At 38.2% G+C, this 19,122-nt stretch overlaps 1 protein-coding gene across 5 annotated transcripts in view; it reads left to right on the plus strand.

Annotated features, from left to right (window-relative positions):
- LOC129721295 (insulin-like growth factor 2 mRNA-binding protein 1) overlaps window positions 1–19,122 on the plus strand; it is a 181,430-nt gene that overhangs the window by 74,407 nt on the left and 87,901 nt on the right. For 2 of the 5 annotated variants that reach the window (XM_055673715.1, XM_055673717.1), the window contains exon 2: window positions 8,547–9,154. The exons of 2 other annotated variants lie outside the window; for them this stretch is intronic. In XM_055673715.1, the coding sequence (XP_055529690.1) occupies window positions 9,048–9,154 (107 nt within the window). In that variant the 5' untranslated portion in view covers window positions 8,547–9,047. Of the gene's footprint in view, window positions 1–8,516; window positions 9,155–19,122 lie in introns of all 5 variants that reach the window. One more of the 5 variants, XM_055673716.1, reaches the window with a different exon arrangement.

Raw genomic sequence — 19,122 nt, forward strand, 5'->3', positions numbered from 1 at the left:
GAGAAAACATCAAAATGCTTTTAAAAGAGTACAATCTTTGCACATTTTTGTTTCCAGAATATTATTTTGCACATTCATTTTGATATGTAGAAAAAATTTCTCAGCTTTCAAATGAAACCTAAAGAGTACCTGACCTAAGTGGTATACACTCAAAATAAGAGCCAATTTATGTAAAAATATTCAAGAAACTTCAAAGTTAAATAACTCCGAGTAAATTAATGTAAGGGCATATGGTAGAAGAATTTTATTTATAAAATGTTGCTCTCTATCAGCCCCTGAAATGTTCCTAACAAGGAACCAATCACCCTGTATATTATGGACTGCGGAACTGTTGATTTGCTATCAGATTTTTTTTTATTTTGAATTGTAAGATATACATTTTATTAGTTCTACTATCTAAGTTCTGCATCGTATCTTTGAAGCTTAAAAATCTCAAACGAATTCCCTTAGTTATAAAAGCTTTTACGTCAACTTCAACTTAGGTTTTTCTTCATTAGGCTTCAATTTACAATATCATTCAGCCTGTTGTGATTTACCTTTGGGCTTAACCAGATCGATAGACGATTTTTTGACAGGAAAAAAAAAATAATGCAATGATTAATACTAGCAAGATACCGACGTTGGAACGCGACCCCTGCTATTGCGAATATAAATCAGTTTCAAAGTAAATCAAGCTCACCTGAAACATCTCAATCTGAAAATTACTTGCTTTATCATTACAAGACAAGGGTTATCTTCATGTCGGTGCCTGCTCTCAAATTTTGGATGTAATGTAGTTGAGTTGGGTTCTGAACTCTGGTATCACGACGAGAAATTGCGGTTATACATTTTGTTCATAATGTTATCATATAGTGCTTTATATTATTGAAAACAGAACATACATAACCAAACTCCCATTAAGGGACGTCTTCCCCGTTCGTTGAGAAAACACCCACTACAATACGTTTATTTGTGTCTAGAGTCTTGATAACGCTGTCGGTCAGTGACCTCGGTCAACCGATATTTCGGTCGATAGCAAACTGTCGTAGTGTTCCACCCAAAAAAATGCAGAGTTTCGGTACATAACGTTTCATTTTTGCGTGTGTATGCGGCTGATGCGTCATTAAACCGAAGAAAAGGAAACTGTCAGCAATAAAATTTTGTTAGAAACAAAACAATTTGAATATCTTCGGGGTTATCCTCCGGCTGTTGATCTTCGACAGTTGTGAATTGCGTACGGCAATTACACCGGCTTGATTGCAGTGGTACATCTTATGTAACTGTTGCTTTTCAATTAGCCATTGGAGACCCGGAATCGGAAACCGCAGGCAAACCCAACCGAGCGATCGACGTGTGTGACTTCGCCCGAGTAATTTAGGCCAACTACGTGACCACAAACTTGTGGGATGACCACCGATGAAGGGGAAACCGAAGAAACCGGCGTGCTGGTCGCTACATGTGCACTGCACAGGCTTTCAATTTACAGTTTTAAAGGTAAACAAAGGTAGCTCGGTTTGGAAGTGAGTGAAAATCATCATTTTTTACTATTGCCCTGAATCCATTATCAGTAATAAGTTCAATGAATACCGCGTTGTTTCACATGTACGAAAAAAATCGAGCAACATCGCTTTTCTTCTTTGCAGTCTGATCCTGCCAAACGGGGCGAATTAATCACACAGGGGGAAATCATTTCAAGGACATGTACTGAGAAAAAAAGTTTTACCTACATTTTTTCTCCTCACCCAGCGAAGACAAGACCGGTCCGCTTTTGAGCGAAACTTGTTCCTTGCCTCGTGGTTTCGTTATTGTCCCCGATTTTCAATCCTAGATACCAGAAATCCCATCAGCAATAGCGCAGTGAACAGCGGAGATAGGCGGCACCGGTAAGCTCTGCTGTTTCTTCATCCAATTTAGATTTTTTTCGGTCTCCGACCCGATAAAACCCATGCCTAGACTCACCTCAAAAATCCAAAAATCGTCCAATTCAACTATTTTAGATCCCGTACGTGCCTATTGTACTATTGCGAGCGTTCGCTACGTACTTCCTTTCCGGCGCGTCGTACGTACGAAGGCAGGACTCTACACAGCCAAAGAATTTTGATTGAACATGGTTATGTAGTTGGATGAGTTTTGGGATTAATTAATTTTTTGCTATCCCAAACCGCGGCCGAAAACTATACATATCCCGGGCACCGACCGTCTTCCCGCATGTAGGAGATGCTGATTAGGAGTAACGTAAATGCTCAAAGCGGTGTCTTCCTTCGGCACTAGGATAGAACACGGGGGCAAAGGTTCGTACGCAGCCAGCCCAACACAGCAGCGCTTAGCAGGATAGAGGAAGGAACCAACAACCCGAGCGTTTGTTAGTTGCTTCTCTCTTGAAGCTTTTTTTTTGGTAATGCGCTCTCTCCGTACTGTTTTCCCTTGCTTCCCGTGCCCCTTAACTCTGTGACGAACGAAACACGTGAATAAGCGCGGTGCATGCGGGATGTGGGAAATAGTCGACGGCACACAGGGTAGACCAGACAAAATGATCCCTTTTTCACGAGAGATGCCAGTACAGTAAAAGTGAAATTGTTTGGCTAGAGGTTAACTCTCTAGTGTTCAAATTATTTTGCGTAATTGAATAAATTTACTATTTGTCTGTCGGTGATCTCATATGACTGATCTGCTATTTTATTGTGACAAAAGTTTTGTAAAAAATCAAAAAAAATCTCTTTTAATGTCTCTTTGAATAATTATTAAGAACTACAATTTATATCAGAACATTTTCTTCCGATAATACAAAATGTGTGTTGTAAAATATAAATATCTTCAAACATATCCCGACGAAAAATAGGCTTTGGCCTAGAGTGCTGAAGCCTAGATCCACAACCTTCGATTTCAATTACGGTATCCGTAAATAAACATGCCATTATTGATAGTGTTATTGACTCAAAATAGTCCGGAATAGTGTACAAAAGTCTAACGATTAGCCGGCACCCACCCAGATTTCGATCTAAATTAAAAGATTGTGGTACTTATCTTGCCCCAGAGGTAGTTTCATATGAACATAAAAAATTCTGAAAGAACAAAATTTTAACTTGAAATGGCGCATTTGACGAAATGTCACTGAACACAGAAGTGAGGTCTGATTTTATGCATTTTCAGGTAATTATTTTTTATGCAGAACTTGCAATCTGGAGAGTGGAAAAAAACTTAGGATAATCTTCCATAAGGCTCCTAACTTTGCTAGTTTTTTTTGTGCGAGTGAAGAGATTTCAACTCACGGAACAACGAACTTTGTATGATGGCACATTGTGGTTGCGATGGAGTACTATTTCTTGTCCTCCTCCTGTCATTTGTAACGTTTTCACAATTTTCTATCATTTTGATGTACCATAGTTTGCGTAGAGAATTTTTTCGTTCATCAAACTTTACTTAGTGTCCAAATAGTTGGTGAAAACATGCTTTTGTCAATTTATGGCGATCGCTTTTCAACAGTCTTTTGGGAGAAGGTTTAAAACCAATGCTCTAATAGTACTTGCTAGCATGAAATATTATTAGTCTTTACTAAAGCTATTGTTTCTACTCAGAATCTTCAGCAATCGGCTGCCCCTTAAAATAGTTAACCGTTAACGATTTAATTTATTGGATAACTATGAAACAAATTAAACCATAGTGGTTGAGATCACTATATTTAACATTTTTTAAGCAGTTCTACACCATATTAGTTTGAAGATTATGTTCGAATATCGTATCAAAATGACGATACTTCCAAAATGCGTAATATAAACAAAATATATGACCCAGAGGATCATTGCGGTTTTTTAAATTCGTAATGAAAATCTGAAAACAATGTCTTCTTTTTCTGGTTTTTGTTCGATATTATTTCGACCAAAACAAAAGAAGTAATGGTACTTTGTTGCAAGCTTCGTGAGGCATTTCAAAAATTGTAAATAAGCAGAGATAAAATACTCTTATTTATGACTTATACTCAGTCGCAAGTTAGCAAGTTTATCCTAACTAAAATTCGTGAGCAAGAATGAAAATTCACAAAGTTGAAACTACGTATAATTCTTTTGAAGCGCAACTTTCAATCTAAATAATCATACGTTAGACGTTAAATTACGTCCACTCAGCCGTTAGATTAGTATCAATATTTGCTGTGTTCATTGCCTTGTATGAAGTTCTACCTATATTGTTTTATCGTTCTACGCGCTTTAAACAGTTGCAACCTACTATTTAGTGTAGCACTAGCATACATATCGATATTTTTACATGGCGACCGTGACAAGGAATTGTTCTTTTAGGTGACCATTAGTAGCGTATTTTTTTCTAAAACAAAATGAAGAGTTCACAAGCCAACCGACTAAGAAAATTAGGAAAAAAATATTGGAAAACATTGTCAACAGCGCCCCTTTTTAGAGAATAATATGCGGGGCTAGTTTGGCTATCTTTTCACTGTTCACCTTTTCACTTAAAAAACTTAATCGAGCTGCTTGTAGGAATATAAGCTTGATTTTTTTCTATTTTTGAGCCAATAAACTGGATTTTTCCGGGTTCTGAGAAAACATATGTATGCAACATAATTCCTACATTCAAAAAGATTATAATTATGGAAAATCCGTATTACTTTGTCCAGTCTACTTACAGTTTTATTGAATAAGAGACTGTTTAGTAGCTTCAGAAACGGTCCTTGTGACATATTTTACATGAACCGCAAACGACAGTGTAGCCATATTTATTATTTGTTCATTGCTTGTAAATTTATGCATTACAACCACTTGTTTCTGCTAATACAGCATATTTCTGTAGCTCTACAGTAGATCTTTTTGTACTGTACTATTTTAATTTATTTCAGATACATATAAACTCTGTAAATCCAGGAGTTTATTTCCTACCGTAAATGAAATGACAGAAGAAAGTATTATCAAGACTTATAAACATGAAAGCCGCCTACTAGGTTGCGCACTTTTTAACAGTCCAACAAAAAAAAAACCCACATATTGTTGCAAAAAACATACATTTCATATTTTTGTTCAAGTGAAATTCAGAGAGGTCAAAGCAGACTGGTCCTGATTGAGATTTCGACATGAACATGCTTCTCACAGATGGAACGTCAAAACTCATCATCCCCCACTTGTGGGTTGTACCCACTATCCGCCATTGCGTTCGAGAATGGCTGGATTGCTGCGTTGTTGACGTTACAATCGACATTTTAAAGAGAGCTTAGAATTGCTTTCGAAATTTTTCATGTATAAATTTTCGGTAGGGTTTTTAATCGAGGTCGTACCACCAATTTTCTAGCTGCGAGATTGCTTCATTATTCTACGAAAAACTACTTTAAATATTTACCAGTATCATTAAGAAAATTTCTTCAGATGTTGCTTAGAAAGTTTCATAAAAAAGTTTTGTAAGTAATCATAGTGAAAAATTAAAAAAATCAATTTTCGAGCGAAATTCATCCTTATTAAAAAATTAGCTTTAAAGTTAAAATTATAAGAGGAATGCGAATGCCTGTTTCATAACATGAGCTTACTTCTGAGACTTCACCGTTCGCGCTTTGAAAAAAAAAACAGTTTTCGTTGGAATTTTTATTTTCTTAGAAGTGCCCCATTGAAAAGTCTGGAAGTGTTTGATATCTAGAATGAATTTGAATCAATCCGAAATGAAATAGCTGGTAGGATTATGATACATTTTTTGAATCGATCGCAAATTCTATGATCAGAGAAAATGATGCGATATTAATGATGAAAACGTCACATGAAAAGCTATGTACCTTTAAAATAGTTTAAATTGGTACATTTAGACAATTCATTTGTAATTTAGAGGTACATTTAGTGAATCATGATACATTACCTTAACTGGTTATGATAAACCGACCCCATATTTGGTATAGCTGTTGAGTCTAACATTATTTCCAAAGGCCTAAAAACTTGTAGAAGGTATTCCCCCAAATTGTTGAATCACTCACCCTTGGCAGATTTTTTTTCCCCGGCAAACTTCCGATAACAATCCGCAGGATCACCGCACCGCGGCGATAATATTCTGCCGGACCGCCATTCGCAGCCTCAGACTAGAGACAAGCCCCACCCACCCCCGTCGAGAACGAACGACGCGCACTCGTGTGCTAACTTATCGCTCGGTTCCATATCGTGTCGACGCGATCCGCGAATAGCTCCGGCGGCGGTCCGCCATTTGCATTTGTGCGCATATTATTCGCCAGTGACAACGACTGCGACAGCCCGATGATCGCATCTGTTCTACTATTCCCCACGCATCTCTTGCCGCTACCGCGCGCTGACTACCTCCCCAAGCCACCCCCTGGACTCCGCTACCGCTACCGGGGCACTATCTACCTAATACATATTCTACACGCGAAGTAGACACGAGAGACGGCGAAGCGAGAGGATCACCGTAAATAATAGCAACTCGCTGCAAGTAGACGGCGTGTTTACCACTACCAGATCGCACGAGATCGCGATTTTTTTTTGGTCATTGGGGGCACACTAGTATAGGAGGTTGCCACTCGTGAGTTCCTGGTGAAGTTTGCACTAGTGAACTAAGCTACCCACTTAGTCGAATTCCGATAGCTTTCATACGTGGTTGCACGGGCCTCAAAGTTCAGTACTAGTTCGGTTCAGTTGAGGATCGCAAACGAAGTAAGTTGTTCGGGTTGACCCTGTTATGGATGTACATCGGCGTACCGTTCATGGAACCGGCCAGGATAGGGGAAGGGTAGGAGGGGATTGCACCGAAAATTACCGAAAAAAGAACCACTCCAACGTCAGCGCATATATATACGGGTGAATTGGTCCGGAGCGGAGATCCACTGATGCAAAGTAGTAGGCCCACCAGGCAGAGTAACGGGAGGGTGTCGGGAACAGCCAGGCGGTAGGTTCTTTTATTATGCTTTCGCTTGTTTGGTTGTGTCCTGGTGCTGTTGTAGCATTTACGCGAGTGTGTTAGAAAAATGTTGTGCAACGTTTGCTTGGATCGGTGGGCCATCTAGATAGCGAGCGATAGAGAGAGAAAAAGAGGTGCACGCATACTCGCTCCGTCGACAGGTTGCGAGTGTGTGTGCGTGTAAGGAAAATGTTCTAATGCTGTTTACTGCCAAAGTGGGCTGCTATGCTGTGGTGCGGATCGCCACCACAGCAACACACATGGCATCCATTAGAAGTCGCTAGTGAACGTTGTTGGGACCGCGAGAGCGTATGGGTGCGTATTTTGTGCGTGTGTATTCACTCGGTTTCGTTCATACGCGATTAGTTGTTGGACGAGCGGCCAGTTTATCTTGGGAAAGCCGTCTTGGGTTCGATGCTCCCATCAAAAGAACTAACGAGCAAGCGAGAAGGCATGTCAGAGCGCGAGGGATCTTGGTAGCAGCGTTTGCGATTGTGTGTGTGCGCGGTAAACTCTCTAGAACACCAGCTCAAACGCACGAGCTAAGTCTGAATTCAAGGGTCTGAGCATAAATTTTATGTGCGATGTAATTTAGTTGATACAGCAAACTCGAGCAAAAGACACGCAAGTGCCGACGCTGCGTTGATTGCAGCAATACTTTTCCTACTGACACAGCACCGCCACACTTTTTTGTTTAGTTTTAACTTTCCAAAAAACAACATCCTCTCTTTCGAGTCAAAAGAATAATCGGTCGTCTCGAAAGTTGCCCAATTGGCGGTCTCCGGAAGTAGTTCAACCCCTAAGTTTAAAAAAAGCCGTGTGTCCGTGTCAGGAATCGCGGGAAGTTCTCGTTTCGGCCAAGTTTCGAATCTAAACGGAAAGCAATCTAATCCCGGAAGTGTCGTTGCGTGAAACTTTAAGGGGAAACTCCGTCTCTGAAGGAAAATTTCGTGCTTGTTTCGTTGCCACTGGAAACCTTTCCACGATATTGGACTACGATCATCGCTCAGCGCTACTGTCGAAGAAGAAAAAAACCGCTAAACGTTGCGTGAGTGAGCCCCGTGGGAACAGTGAGTTCCCCCCCCCCCCAAATAAAAGTAACCTGTGTCAGTGTGCGTGAGCTGCCGAAAACGTCCCAAACGACGATTCGTCCGGATTTCATCGTTTCCCACAGTACACCCGGTACTCGTACTCGAGAGCATCTAACGAACGCGTAAAGATACACCCTACTCACGGAGCGCGACTACGACTGCCAGCAGAAAGTGAAGTAAATTATAGTATCCGATGTGCTGCCACTGCTAGTAAAGTGCAAGAACGAGAGGGAGAGGGTGTGAAAGTGGAAATTGGTTTACTTTCTTACGGGTAGAAACAAAATTAGAAGTAAACGAAATCAAACTCTAGTAGTGTAAACGAGGTATTGAGCGTAGTTTTTCTTTACTTTCTTGTCCTTCCGGCGCGCGCGTCTGTGTCTGTCTACTGTTACATCCTGGACCACTAGAATCCAAGGGATTCCGAGAGAGCAAAGCTTCACAATCAAAGAGTAGTTCGTAATACCGGCGTCCGGTTTACCTATGTTAAGAGTCCCGCCTTTCCCCCGCTGGCCCCCCAAGTTAAGTTTCTTGTAATTTACTAATCAACGAAGTGTTTAGTCTATAAAAAAGTATTTATTCCTTAATTAGTTTGTAGAATCGTTCAAGTATTAAAAAAAAAACAAGTGAGTGATGAGTATTGATTGTCGATCAGGGGATAACCAAACGAAAATCACCGTTTCCTGATATTCAGCGAAACGTGGCTGCAAGCAAGCAAGAGAGAAAAAAAAATTGAAGATCAAACCGGAAATAGTTTTGTTATTTGTGTGATTTGTTAACGATAGTTTGAGCAAATGTTTTGAATTTTGCTGCGACGGTATTATAATCAGAAAAAATCAGTTTGACTTATCCAAAATCTACAAGCCTCCGGTGAATGAACACACTCACACATACCGACACACACACACCTACAAACACTCCAAGCTTATTCACTTCGGAGCAACACCGGAGAGGATTTCTAAACACCAATAGTCGGGCCAAAAGAAGCGGCAAGCACCAATCCTACTGAATCAGAATTTCTCGTCGATACCCCAGTTTACCAGAAAAATAGTCAAAATTTCGGACCACGAGCAGCCCGACAGTCCTAGCGACATGGCCTCCAATCTGGACCAGTTTGCCGATCTCGAGCTCTCGAAAGAGGATAGAGAGCAGATATTCGATCCACCGCTGGATGTCCCCAAAACACAAAATGGTGCCAGGTGAATATTACCCTGTTTTTCTCTACACCTTTGCTTGTCGTTTTTTTTTTTTTGTTTTGCTTATACCCCAAATTGACCTTGAAAAATTTCCGTCCAAAGCAAGCCGAAACGTCAGTTTCCGCTCTGTGCGGCAGAGGCAGCAGTTTTCCGCCCTCAATTTTAGGAATGGTAAAGCTTTATATATCCTGCACATTTTTTTGCTGTCTTTTGTTGTTGGTAGATTTACATGCTTTCGTTTTCTTTGCTCGTTTGCATGGCGAGGCCGGTGCTGTTGTTTAGCTGATTTAGAAGCTGTACCGGCAACAACCAGCATCCCATCGCATCAATAATAGAGAGCTGAAGAATTTTTGTGTTCTACCTTCTTGTTCCGTTCCTCGCTACTTCGATCTGGTGGTTCGTACTCTGGCTGCTATACCGTATTAGTATGTGTGGCCAGCTCAACACAAATAATGTGAAATTGCAGAGCGGTGATGCTGCTGCTGTGGCGAGCTTTGTTAGGATGGGAAAGGAGGAAAATGATCAAAATACCTAATTTTTGGGTTGTTGTACTCGCGTACTGGTTCCGTCTTTCCGGCTATTTCCTCCACCGTTCCTCTCTCTTCTTTATCTCTAGCACGCACATACACAAACGCGCGCACGCACATTCATTCGTCTATTTCCATTTTCGTTTTGTTTTGCGGCGAATCTTAAATTTGGATTTTTTTTTTGTTCAGAAGATGTGTTTATAGAAAAAAAGCCGCAAAAATGGGTACACTTCTCATATTTCATCCTGCTTTGGGTATAGTTGAATAAAACGATAAAATATTAGGTTGCCAGACATTGCATAACCGAACCGCACGAATGAACTGAGCCTTTTTCTCGTGTGTCCTTACTTTCCTCGATTTCTTTTTGCCCTGGTTTAGAGCACATTTTTCTCGAACCAACGTGATTGAATTTTTCTAGCTAGTTGTTTCGACTTGTTTGCTAACTTTCACTACGTTTAAGGAGAATTGACTTGAAAGCTTTGGAAATTAATAATTGACTGCTATCAAAGAACGCTTGAAAAGTTTGAAGTGCTTCAATGTGTAGAGTTGGAATAATGATACCGGTTAAAAATGCATTCCAGAAGTATCAACTTGACATTTCTGAAGTTTATTATTGTTAAAAAATGCAATTAGTACTAGTGCAATGCATAGAGAAGATTGACTATCTATAACATTGCTTAGCAAACGAACTTCCCTTTTTGTCTGAATAATTTGACAGCATTCAGAAGTTCAACCAATTTTTCGTACAATCAAACAAAAAACTGTGAAATTGTGAAATTTTGATGAAAAAAAAAACACAAACTTAATGCGTCATCGAAAACAAAAAAAATGCTTGCATAGAAAAAAGCTCACAGCTCATCCCATCTTTTGACAACAGAAAACAAACCATTTTCTTTTTCCATGGGAATACACCAATAATAACTAACAATCTTGAATTGACGTTTCCGTCTGACGGAAAATGTAAAATGTCCATCATAAAATTAAGACGTTTTTATACCAATATGACGCAGCACTGCCTGTCACCACTTTAGAACCATAATAAGACTTTCTCAATTTTACGCTATTGAAAATCATATACATCAATAAGGAAATGATTTTTAATACACGCTTTGATTTTCATAAAAGCAGCCATTGCCAGTAGCCACAGGTTTCATAGAACTCCTGAAAGCAATCATATAACCTTTCAAATTCTAAAAATGCATTGGTGTTAGATGAGTGCACTGAAATAATCTCACCTGTTCATATTATATGGGAGTGTTATAAATTTGCACTATTAGAACTTCCAATCAAAACGATGTGATCGAAAATGTGTCATGAATTCTTCATAGGATAGACACACATTACTACCAAGCTTTTAAAATAGATAAGAAAACCCTTTAAAAAACTAAAGAACATATAATCTATTAGACTCATTGGAAATTCCATAATTTATATCTTGACATACAATAACAATTTCATAGGAAAATCTCATGCATTCCTTGTTATTATCCTTAGAAATAACTTCACTTAAGGGACCCTTTCTTTCATATGATATGTTTGTTCATGAAAGATACAAGAATTTATTATAAAAATATTTATTTTAACAAATTTGTACTTGGTTGTTGACTGTTAAACGGCAATCCTATAAATTAAGGAGGCAAAAATGAGTTACGTTGGTCAGTGACGGTCACAACTATTGAGATTTCACTAGCGACTTCCTGAAAATAAATTACCGGTTCTGAAAAGAAATTACCGGTTCAACGTTGGCCACTTGATCCCAGTTCCAATGGTCTGTTCGTTGTTTGCCCTACGATTTGATAAGTGCCAATTTCTTCGGTGTGATCTATAGTTGTGAATATCTATGTAAGTTTAAACTCAAATGAAGTGTAGAAAAATGACTTACCCATTGGAGATAAGCAAATATCCTTCCAATCGCCCAATATGACGCAGTCTTTTCGTGGTGTAGCCATTTTGAATAACAATCTAGATTAGTCGATACCAAATCCAAACGTCAAAACAAAACTTCACTAGTAAACTGACAAGAAGTCCAAAGTCACGGCGACGTGTGTTTTTCATTGGATTTATCAATAAGATTTATATGTTGATTTGGAAACATGGCGGTTTTATATATCTACTTTATGAAATGTATTCCGCAATATTGCCGGTAAATTTAAATTTTTGCGTCACATGTTAGTCGTAAATGAATATCAAATAAAATGGATGTGAAAATCCGATATTAATTATTTCATTGTGCGATTCGTAAAAATTACTGTATCACATTTAATTTACAAATGGATTTCTAATGGAATCATATGAAATTGAGAGAACGGGACTCGTTCAGCAGCCAACCAAAGTATTTTAATCACTAAAGGACCACTTTTTATTTTAATAACTGAACAAAATCACTCACTACACTATGAATACATTGATCTTTGAAATGTTCACCTCAAATTTCCTAAAATAAGCTTAAGTTAGCAGAAATATATGAGATGAATTTCTACAATTCCTAATTTTCAACTGTATGTATTTTCATCTGTTTTCACTGCGTTGAAAAAAATCAAAAGTTGCCAAATCAGTTTCTGTTAATACGAAAAAATCATACTGAAAATGTTGAATTATTCCGACATAATTGATATAAATCGACAGCACTGCAGTGGTTAGCTAGGTTACCAATTTAACACGTAAACAACCACAACGGATATCTAGGTAACCTACTACGACGGGCTGCGGCTACGTTTATTCTTGATCAACAGTGTGATGAATATAGGGGTTCCGTGAGATGAATAATTGAGCAGTGATTTAAGTTTAGAGATTGATATGGAAGCGTTGTGCGAATTATTCGTTAGGATTTGGTTTGATTTGGCGATTGAATTCGCTCTATTTGGAAGATTACTTTAATTCAAGCTTCCAGAAACTTGTTTCAATTACACTTAACATTTGATTTGTTACGCGTTTTCGTTAGTTTACTCTATATGTTTTTTTTTTGCATTAGCTCTGAAATATAGAACATTATCCCTATTTTCTACACAGAACGGGAGATTTTTATTCATCCGGGAGATTACATTCATCCGAGATGAACAAACATGGCAAAATACCTTTATATGAAAAAAGCTTATTGTTGTTTCGATTAGTACATACCAATTGGTCTTTTAATGAAAGTTACTTTAATTTTCTGCTAATTATTTACAGTTTGAGTCTGTTTTGCGTTTATTTGTAACATGGGACTGACCTAAATTTATATTTTTTCACCATTTTAGCAACCCAAGTAACACACGTTGGTATAGAATAGTTGACGTTACCTATTCCATGACATCTCTATCACCAGAAAAGCGCAAAACATGAAGGCTAATAAAACAAGTACCGAAAACACCATGCAGGCAAGCCAACTTGATCAACTTGATAGAATTAAGTGGCAAAATACATTTCGAGTACTAATACGGCAATGCGCAAATCTGTTGCTATGACAACTGTTAACCAGCGCATGCGCAAATATGTTGTGTCGGTGCAGTGCAACTAGATCGACAGTAGCTTTTATCAGTGGCAGTTTTAATTGATTATAAATTGATGACAAAAAATAATTTTCAACCTTTCAAAAAGAGTTGTTTCTTTTGCTTGAATATTAAAATTGTTTTCGCATAGTTTCAACGTTATCTGAATATAAAATCTAACAAAACTAGAAAACGTTGTTAGATATACAATAACAAAAAACTGAATTGATATTGGTTACACTGCAAGCGTTTTGTTTATCTTTTGATGGCACGTTTTGACCCGCTTCGAATAAATATAGAAATCGTTCATATAATTTAAATTTGATCAAGTATTTTTAAGTTGAGTGTTGAATGCTACGACTGTTGTACTAAGGAAAATCATTTTACAGGTACGTAATGTTGTTATTAGATGGTGTAATGTCTTACGAAAAGACCAAGTGATAGTGATTGTTATTCTTGTACTCATGTTATTAAAAAACATCTCCAAAACCAGAAAAAATGAGCTTGTTTTCGAAATGCGGTTGTATTACTGATGAAAAACAACTTCAAACAAAATATAATAACACAAGTTTTTAATTGCGCTTGTAGTATACTTATATGACTACTTCGTTGTAATCTATTTTCTAACATGTTTTGTGTGTTACTTGGGAATAAACATAGCTTTTTCTTGTTATTTTTCAAGCGCACACGTTATGTGAAAAAGTTTCTGAGGTTTAACTCAAAAGTGATGAAAATTGATATGGGACTGTTATGGATTTATGGGCAGTGCTGTGGATGCTGCAATGCTCTATGTTCACATCTGATCTCTTGCAATTGTAGTATTTCTTAATAATGGTAGAGTCACAAATAAGTTAACAGTATTATTAAGCAATATTAATAAGAACATAGCATCGGAAGGCACAAACAATAAAAAAGGGCGAAACAAGGGCAAAAGGACTGTAAAAACATCATGCCAAAAAATGCAAGACCTCAAAGGATGTGAAAGGCAGATTATTCTTTAAACTAAATGAAGAACTACGAGAAGCCTATCACAAAAGGTGGAATATTCGAAAAGATTCAAATGTTTTTGCATTTCCGCCTTTTGTATTACCTCGTTCTATATAGGCTCAAATCAATGAAGATTACACCGGGAAACACAGGTTTGGCCCTGGAGCACAAACTGGAAGAAATAATGATAACTTTTTAGACACTGAAGTGAGTTTCTCGTAAGCAAACGTAGAAGCGACCTTCTGACACATTTACTAGAGGCACCAAAATTCCCAGGAAAGGTTAAAGAGCTTAACATTACGAGATTATAGTATTAAGATTTTTTTGCCCTTGTCACGTGTGGAGCAGTGGCGTTACTAAGGAAGGCGAGGGTATAGGGTTCAAGCCCCCCCCCCCCTCCAGAGCCTCCGGTCTTCTTTTTTTTTGTTCAACGTTTGGGTTCTACATTACTCTTTTATTGGGGTGCTAATGGAATGTATGGGAGAATTTCCTTGAAATGTCGTTTAGCAGTAGGGTTCAAAAGTTTCATCCTCTCGGAAAAAAACCTCATGGAAAATTTCACCTCAATTGGACTTCGAGTTGTGGGGTCGACTGATTTCACTTTGACATCGAAAATTTTATATTATAATTGATATCGAAAATTTCGTATGTTTTTTTATTCGGTCAAAAATGTAACGATTTGGAGGCATGTCTTCTGGAAGTCTGATTACAAAGGCTATGTTAATTTCCTACACCGTTGCAAGGGACTTGTAATACATGAGTCCCTGCACGTGCGAAGAAAACATCGACCGCCCGGAATCAAGTTTTTTGCTAGATTGATTTTATTCAACAAATTTTGCTTAACCTAACATTCTGAAACCCCAGAGAGAAACAATTTTCTTTTCCGATTTTTTCCCTGTCGTTCTCTAGAATTTTATTCTTTCAATTCTTCGGTTTATTACTGTCACCTAAAAGGGAAATTTAATCACCACCTTTTTTTATGTCGCTTACTTATTCTACTGCCATGCGGCTGTAATTGTTTCTCCGCAGAACAAGGTGTCTAGTATCAGAACTTTATTCCGGCGAAAGAATATCGAGTGAATACACTATTTCAAGAACAACAATTTCGAGAAAATATACGATTTCAATAACAGCAGGCTGCTTCGAATGCCCGTCTGTGCGAATAAAATGTTGGGAGGTTGCTACGCGATGAAGCTGGAATTTTATTGAGGACTTTTTTCCAGAAGGCAACACTTTTGATACCTATCGCTGAACAAAAGTCGATTTCTATTGGCAGCGTACCGTTTATGTCATGCGATAAACAACAATACTAATCTAATATTGTTCGCGGAGTGAACATAGATTGAGCAACGCTACGGTTTAGTTAAACAGTACGTGCGTTGCACGGTAAGCGGTATTACTTCACTGAATATAGCAAGAAGACACCTTATGTTTCACGTTGTTCTCTTCTATTCTTCCTGTTCAGTATTCTCCCTCACTCATATCTGTACTACTACTTGAGAGTGAGTGATGTGAGCACGCCAAACCACTATTGTTCTAATTCCGCTTTGCCATCACAACCCCCGCCCCCCCCCCCCCCAGTAAGGCTGCGGAGAATAAAATTCTGTAAGATTTCGAGGATTAAGCACAAACATCAACTTGAATTTTGTGCACTCAACTGATGATGGAGTTCTACGCTTTCTAAGGTTGAAACAACACGAATGAATCCAGAACATGACCGAAAACTTCTCTGTAGTTTAATCGGTAAACCTAAGTTTAATTTTTTTGAATCCACATGTCATTTTTGAATTACCATTCGTTATTTATTGTAGAAAAACGAAAAAGAAATTTCACGAATTAAAAGTCAAAAATTCGTAGTTTGGCATTAAGAACGTTATTTGGCGACCGTTCCCAAATTAGTTCAACTTTTGACTTAGAAAGGTAAACTAAAATTAAAAAAAGGAAATTTTTTTTTCGTTGATATTGAATCAAAATTTGAATGAAAAATCTATTTTATCGTTGAAAATGGCATGTTTTATCATTGGCGCCAGCATTGACAGTCGGTATAAACAATCACATCATAAACTTCTCATCGTGAGCCGAAGCATTTGTCAACAACTGCAAATCAACATTCTTTTAAATTTTCAAATGGCCTTTTGACTATGTGAGACTCCGTCTTACTTTAAGGTCAAACGGTACTGAATTCACAAATGGCTGACTTCGAGCCACCACTTCGAATTTTCAGAAGCACAAGACTCGGTAACAGTTAATGCGTCACCTGTGAAAATGCTATTTTATGTGGTGTGGTGGCTCGAAGTCGACCGTTTCTGGATTCAATACCGTTTCACCTTAACAGGGTGGCATGCTCTGCAAAGTGTAACGAAAATGTGCTCTCTCGAAATGCATATTATGTTACTACACCTGAGCAGATTTTAAACGCCAATGTCTTGATCGAAATGTAAAGGTTACCCCAAAGTTGTGTCATAATCATTGGCATATCTTTTCAACAGTAAATTGATGAACAGCTGAGTTGAAAATCAATCATTTTAGTTTAGTTTCACAGCATTCAACCAATTACCAGATCACTTTTCTAGCTGAGAACATCAAGGTTGTTAATCGATAATTTATCGTAAACGCCGATAACCATACCGTCTGTTATCGTTATCGACGATGACGCTCACGTCTTCAGACATTATCGTCATTGTCAATGGCGATAGCTACTGGACGGTATCGAATCAATAACGTTTGTTTATTACCATCCACTGCAATACCATCTTTTGCTTTATTAGATATATCATTTAGATGCATTTTAAATGCAAATAAGACAATGCTACATACCTTACAAAGTGGTCCCCGTGGCTCTGTGGTTAGCGATGTCGGTCGGCTAGCTCTCTCACACGGTTGTGATATCGGGTTCGATTCCCGATCGAGTCGAGGATCTTTTCGAGCTGTAAATTTTCTCGACTCAGCACTGGGGCACGGTGTATCGTTGTACTTATCCTACACATACAAAATGTGTGTGTGGAACCTATCTCTCTCCCACTGTCTGGCAGTGATAATGTGAAACAAAGACAGCTGCAGTAAATTTAATTTCTGCAATTTTCTTTGTTTCGGGATCAAGAAGGTGTTAGCTCTACCGATTTTCCAAAGATCCATGACAGAATGACTGAGTACTTGCAGCGCATTCCGAAATCCTACACATACAAAATGTGCCAAAAACAATATGGATAACGAATTCTCTCAACTAATCTAGTTGATCGAGACCGCTATAAGCCCCAAGGCTAAGCGTGCGATATTGTTTTTTACATACCTTACTATTCCAATTTGTGCTTTCAAAAGCGCCTCATAAGCTAAAACAATCAAAACTGATAAATTTATTTCCCTGATGAGAAGCGAAACATAAACAAATAAGGAAAAATTTCTTCCTGTTGCCTAGTGATGTTTCGTCTCCAATCCTCCGAAGTGAAAAAACGTTTCCTCACTCCGTGCCTGCTTTTCGATCAAGTCGTACACCATTCGCTACCACAGCAGACAAAACTGGCATAAGGCGTTAGTGAGCTGATAACGTCTAGTGACTATCGTTATCGCCGATATTGTTAATGTTTGAAGACGGTATCATCATCGTCAATAACGATACCATACGTTATCGGTAACGGCGATGACGATTATCGACGATAATCTATCGTATTAACATTATGGTATAGTGTAGAATCGTACGTGTCATTGCCGTTTTGAATGCATGCACTTTTATTTCACTGGATAGATCTTGAACACTATTAACTTCCTATTAAAAATCAGTGGAAAAATTAACAAAAAATTGATTAGAAAAGCAGGGACTATCTAATCACGGGCTCACTCACTGCTTCGGACCGCATAGAGCTCTCACACACGCAACAATATAATACGTATCGTGTCGTGTTGCGGCTTGCGAGAAAGACAATTAAATTATTCTCGTGTCGGATAGGAGTAGATACCAAGAGTGCAACTGTTGCGTGTTGCATATTGTTGATGTGCGACTGGTGTGAAATTCTGTTTCTGCTAACGTTAACTGATGGCAGACATGAGCACGAGGTTCGAAATCCTACTGTAATGTCAAACACTAACTGTCTTTTGTAGAATGTGTCGAGCTTTTCTGTTCGAAATCGGATTAGTGTCGTATATGCCGTTGGTTATGCACAGTATGATCGAATCGTGGTGAACATCACACTACTGCGTTTTTGCGGCTGTTTTCAACGCAGTTTATGAAAACCGTTCATTATGCTCTTTCAAATACATGTAATAGCCCTGCAAAAGGTCAATTAATGCAATTGAAAATTTCATTCAGTTCTCGCACAAAGAAGTGAAAAGTTTGATGAATAATAATTTGCTTAGTCCCACGCTCTCACGCTACCACGAAGTCGTGTCTTGGACACTATCCTCCTACTATTTTTTATTATATTGTTTGAAAATGACGGAATTCAAACCAAAAAAGTATCATTTACAGCAAATTTTGAGTTTTTTCAACATCGTGGATGCAAAACTGGAGGTGAAACCATAACGCTAGCTTTCTACTGACGACAAATGATACACTTGAGCCAAGCGTTAAAGGAAAAATGGCCACATTACAAGAGGAGACACAGCAAAGTGATTTTTTGCACGACATCGCTAACGTCATCAAAACATATCTGGAAACGCCGCAATAGGCTTTGAAGTAGGTTAAATTAGGAATTCTCAAGTAACGAAACTGTTTTCATCATAGTTGTTTAGCGCTGTTTTGGCTGTAATAAGCACTATAAAACTCTGATAAAACCAATATTATTACTAGAGATAAGAAAATGGGTAATTTGTACACTCAACATAATTTGGAATGTGGCCTTCTGCACCCAGATTCTATTCTTGAGATTGTAGAAGAGCAAATCATCTAATTTTTGCATGGCGAATTTCACTATTCCCATTTATTGTGAGCATTATTTAATTTAACTGATTTGCTCCAACATGATCAGAATCCTAATGATAGTTGAATTATCAATAA

Source organism: Wyeomyia smithii, chromosome 2, assembly GCF_029784165.1.
Source record: "Wyeomyia smithii strain HCP4-BCI-WySm-NY-G18 chromosome 2, ASM2978416v1, whole genome shotgun sequence".
Classification (NCBI taxonomy): domain Eukaryota; kingdom Metazoa; phylum Arthropoda; class Insecta; order Diptera; family Culicidae; genus Wyeomyia; species Wyeomyia smithii.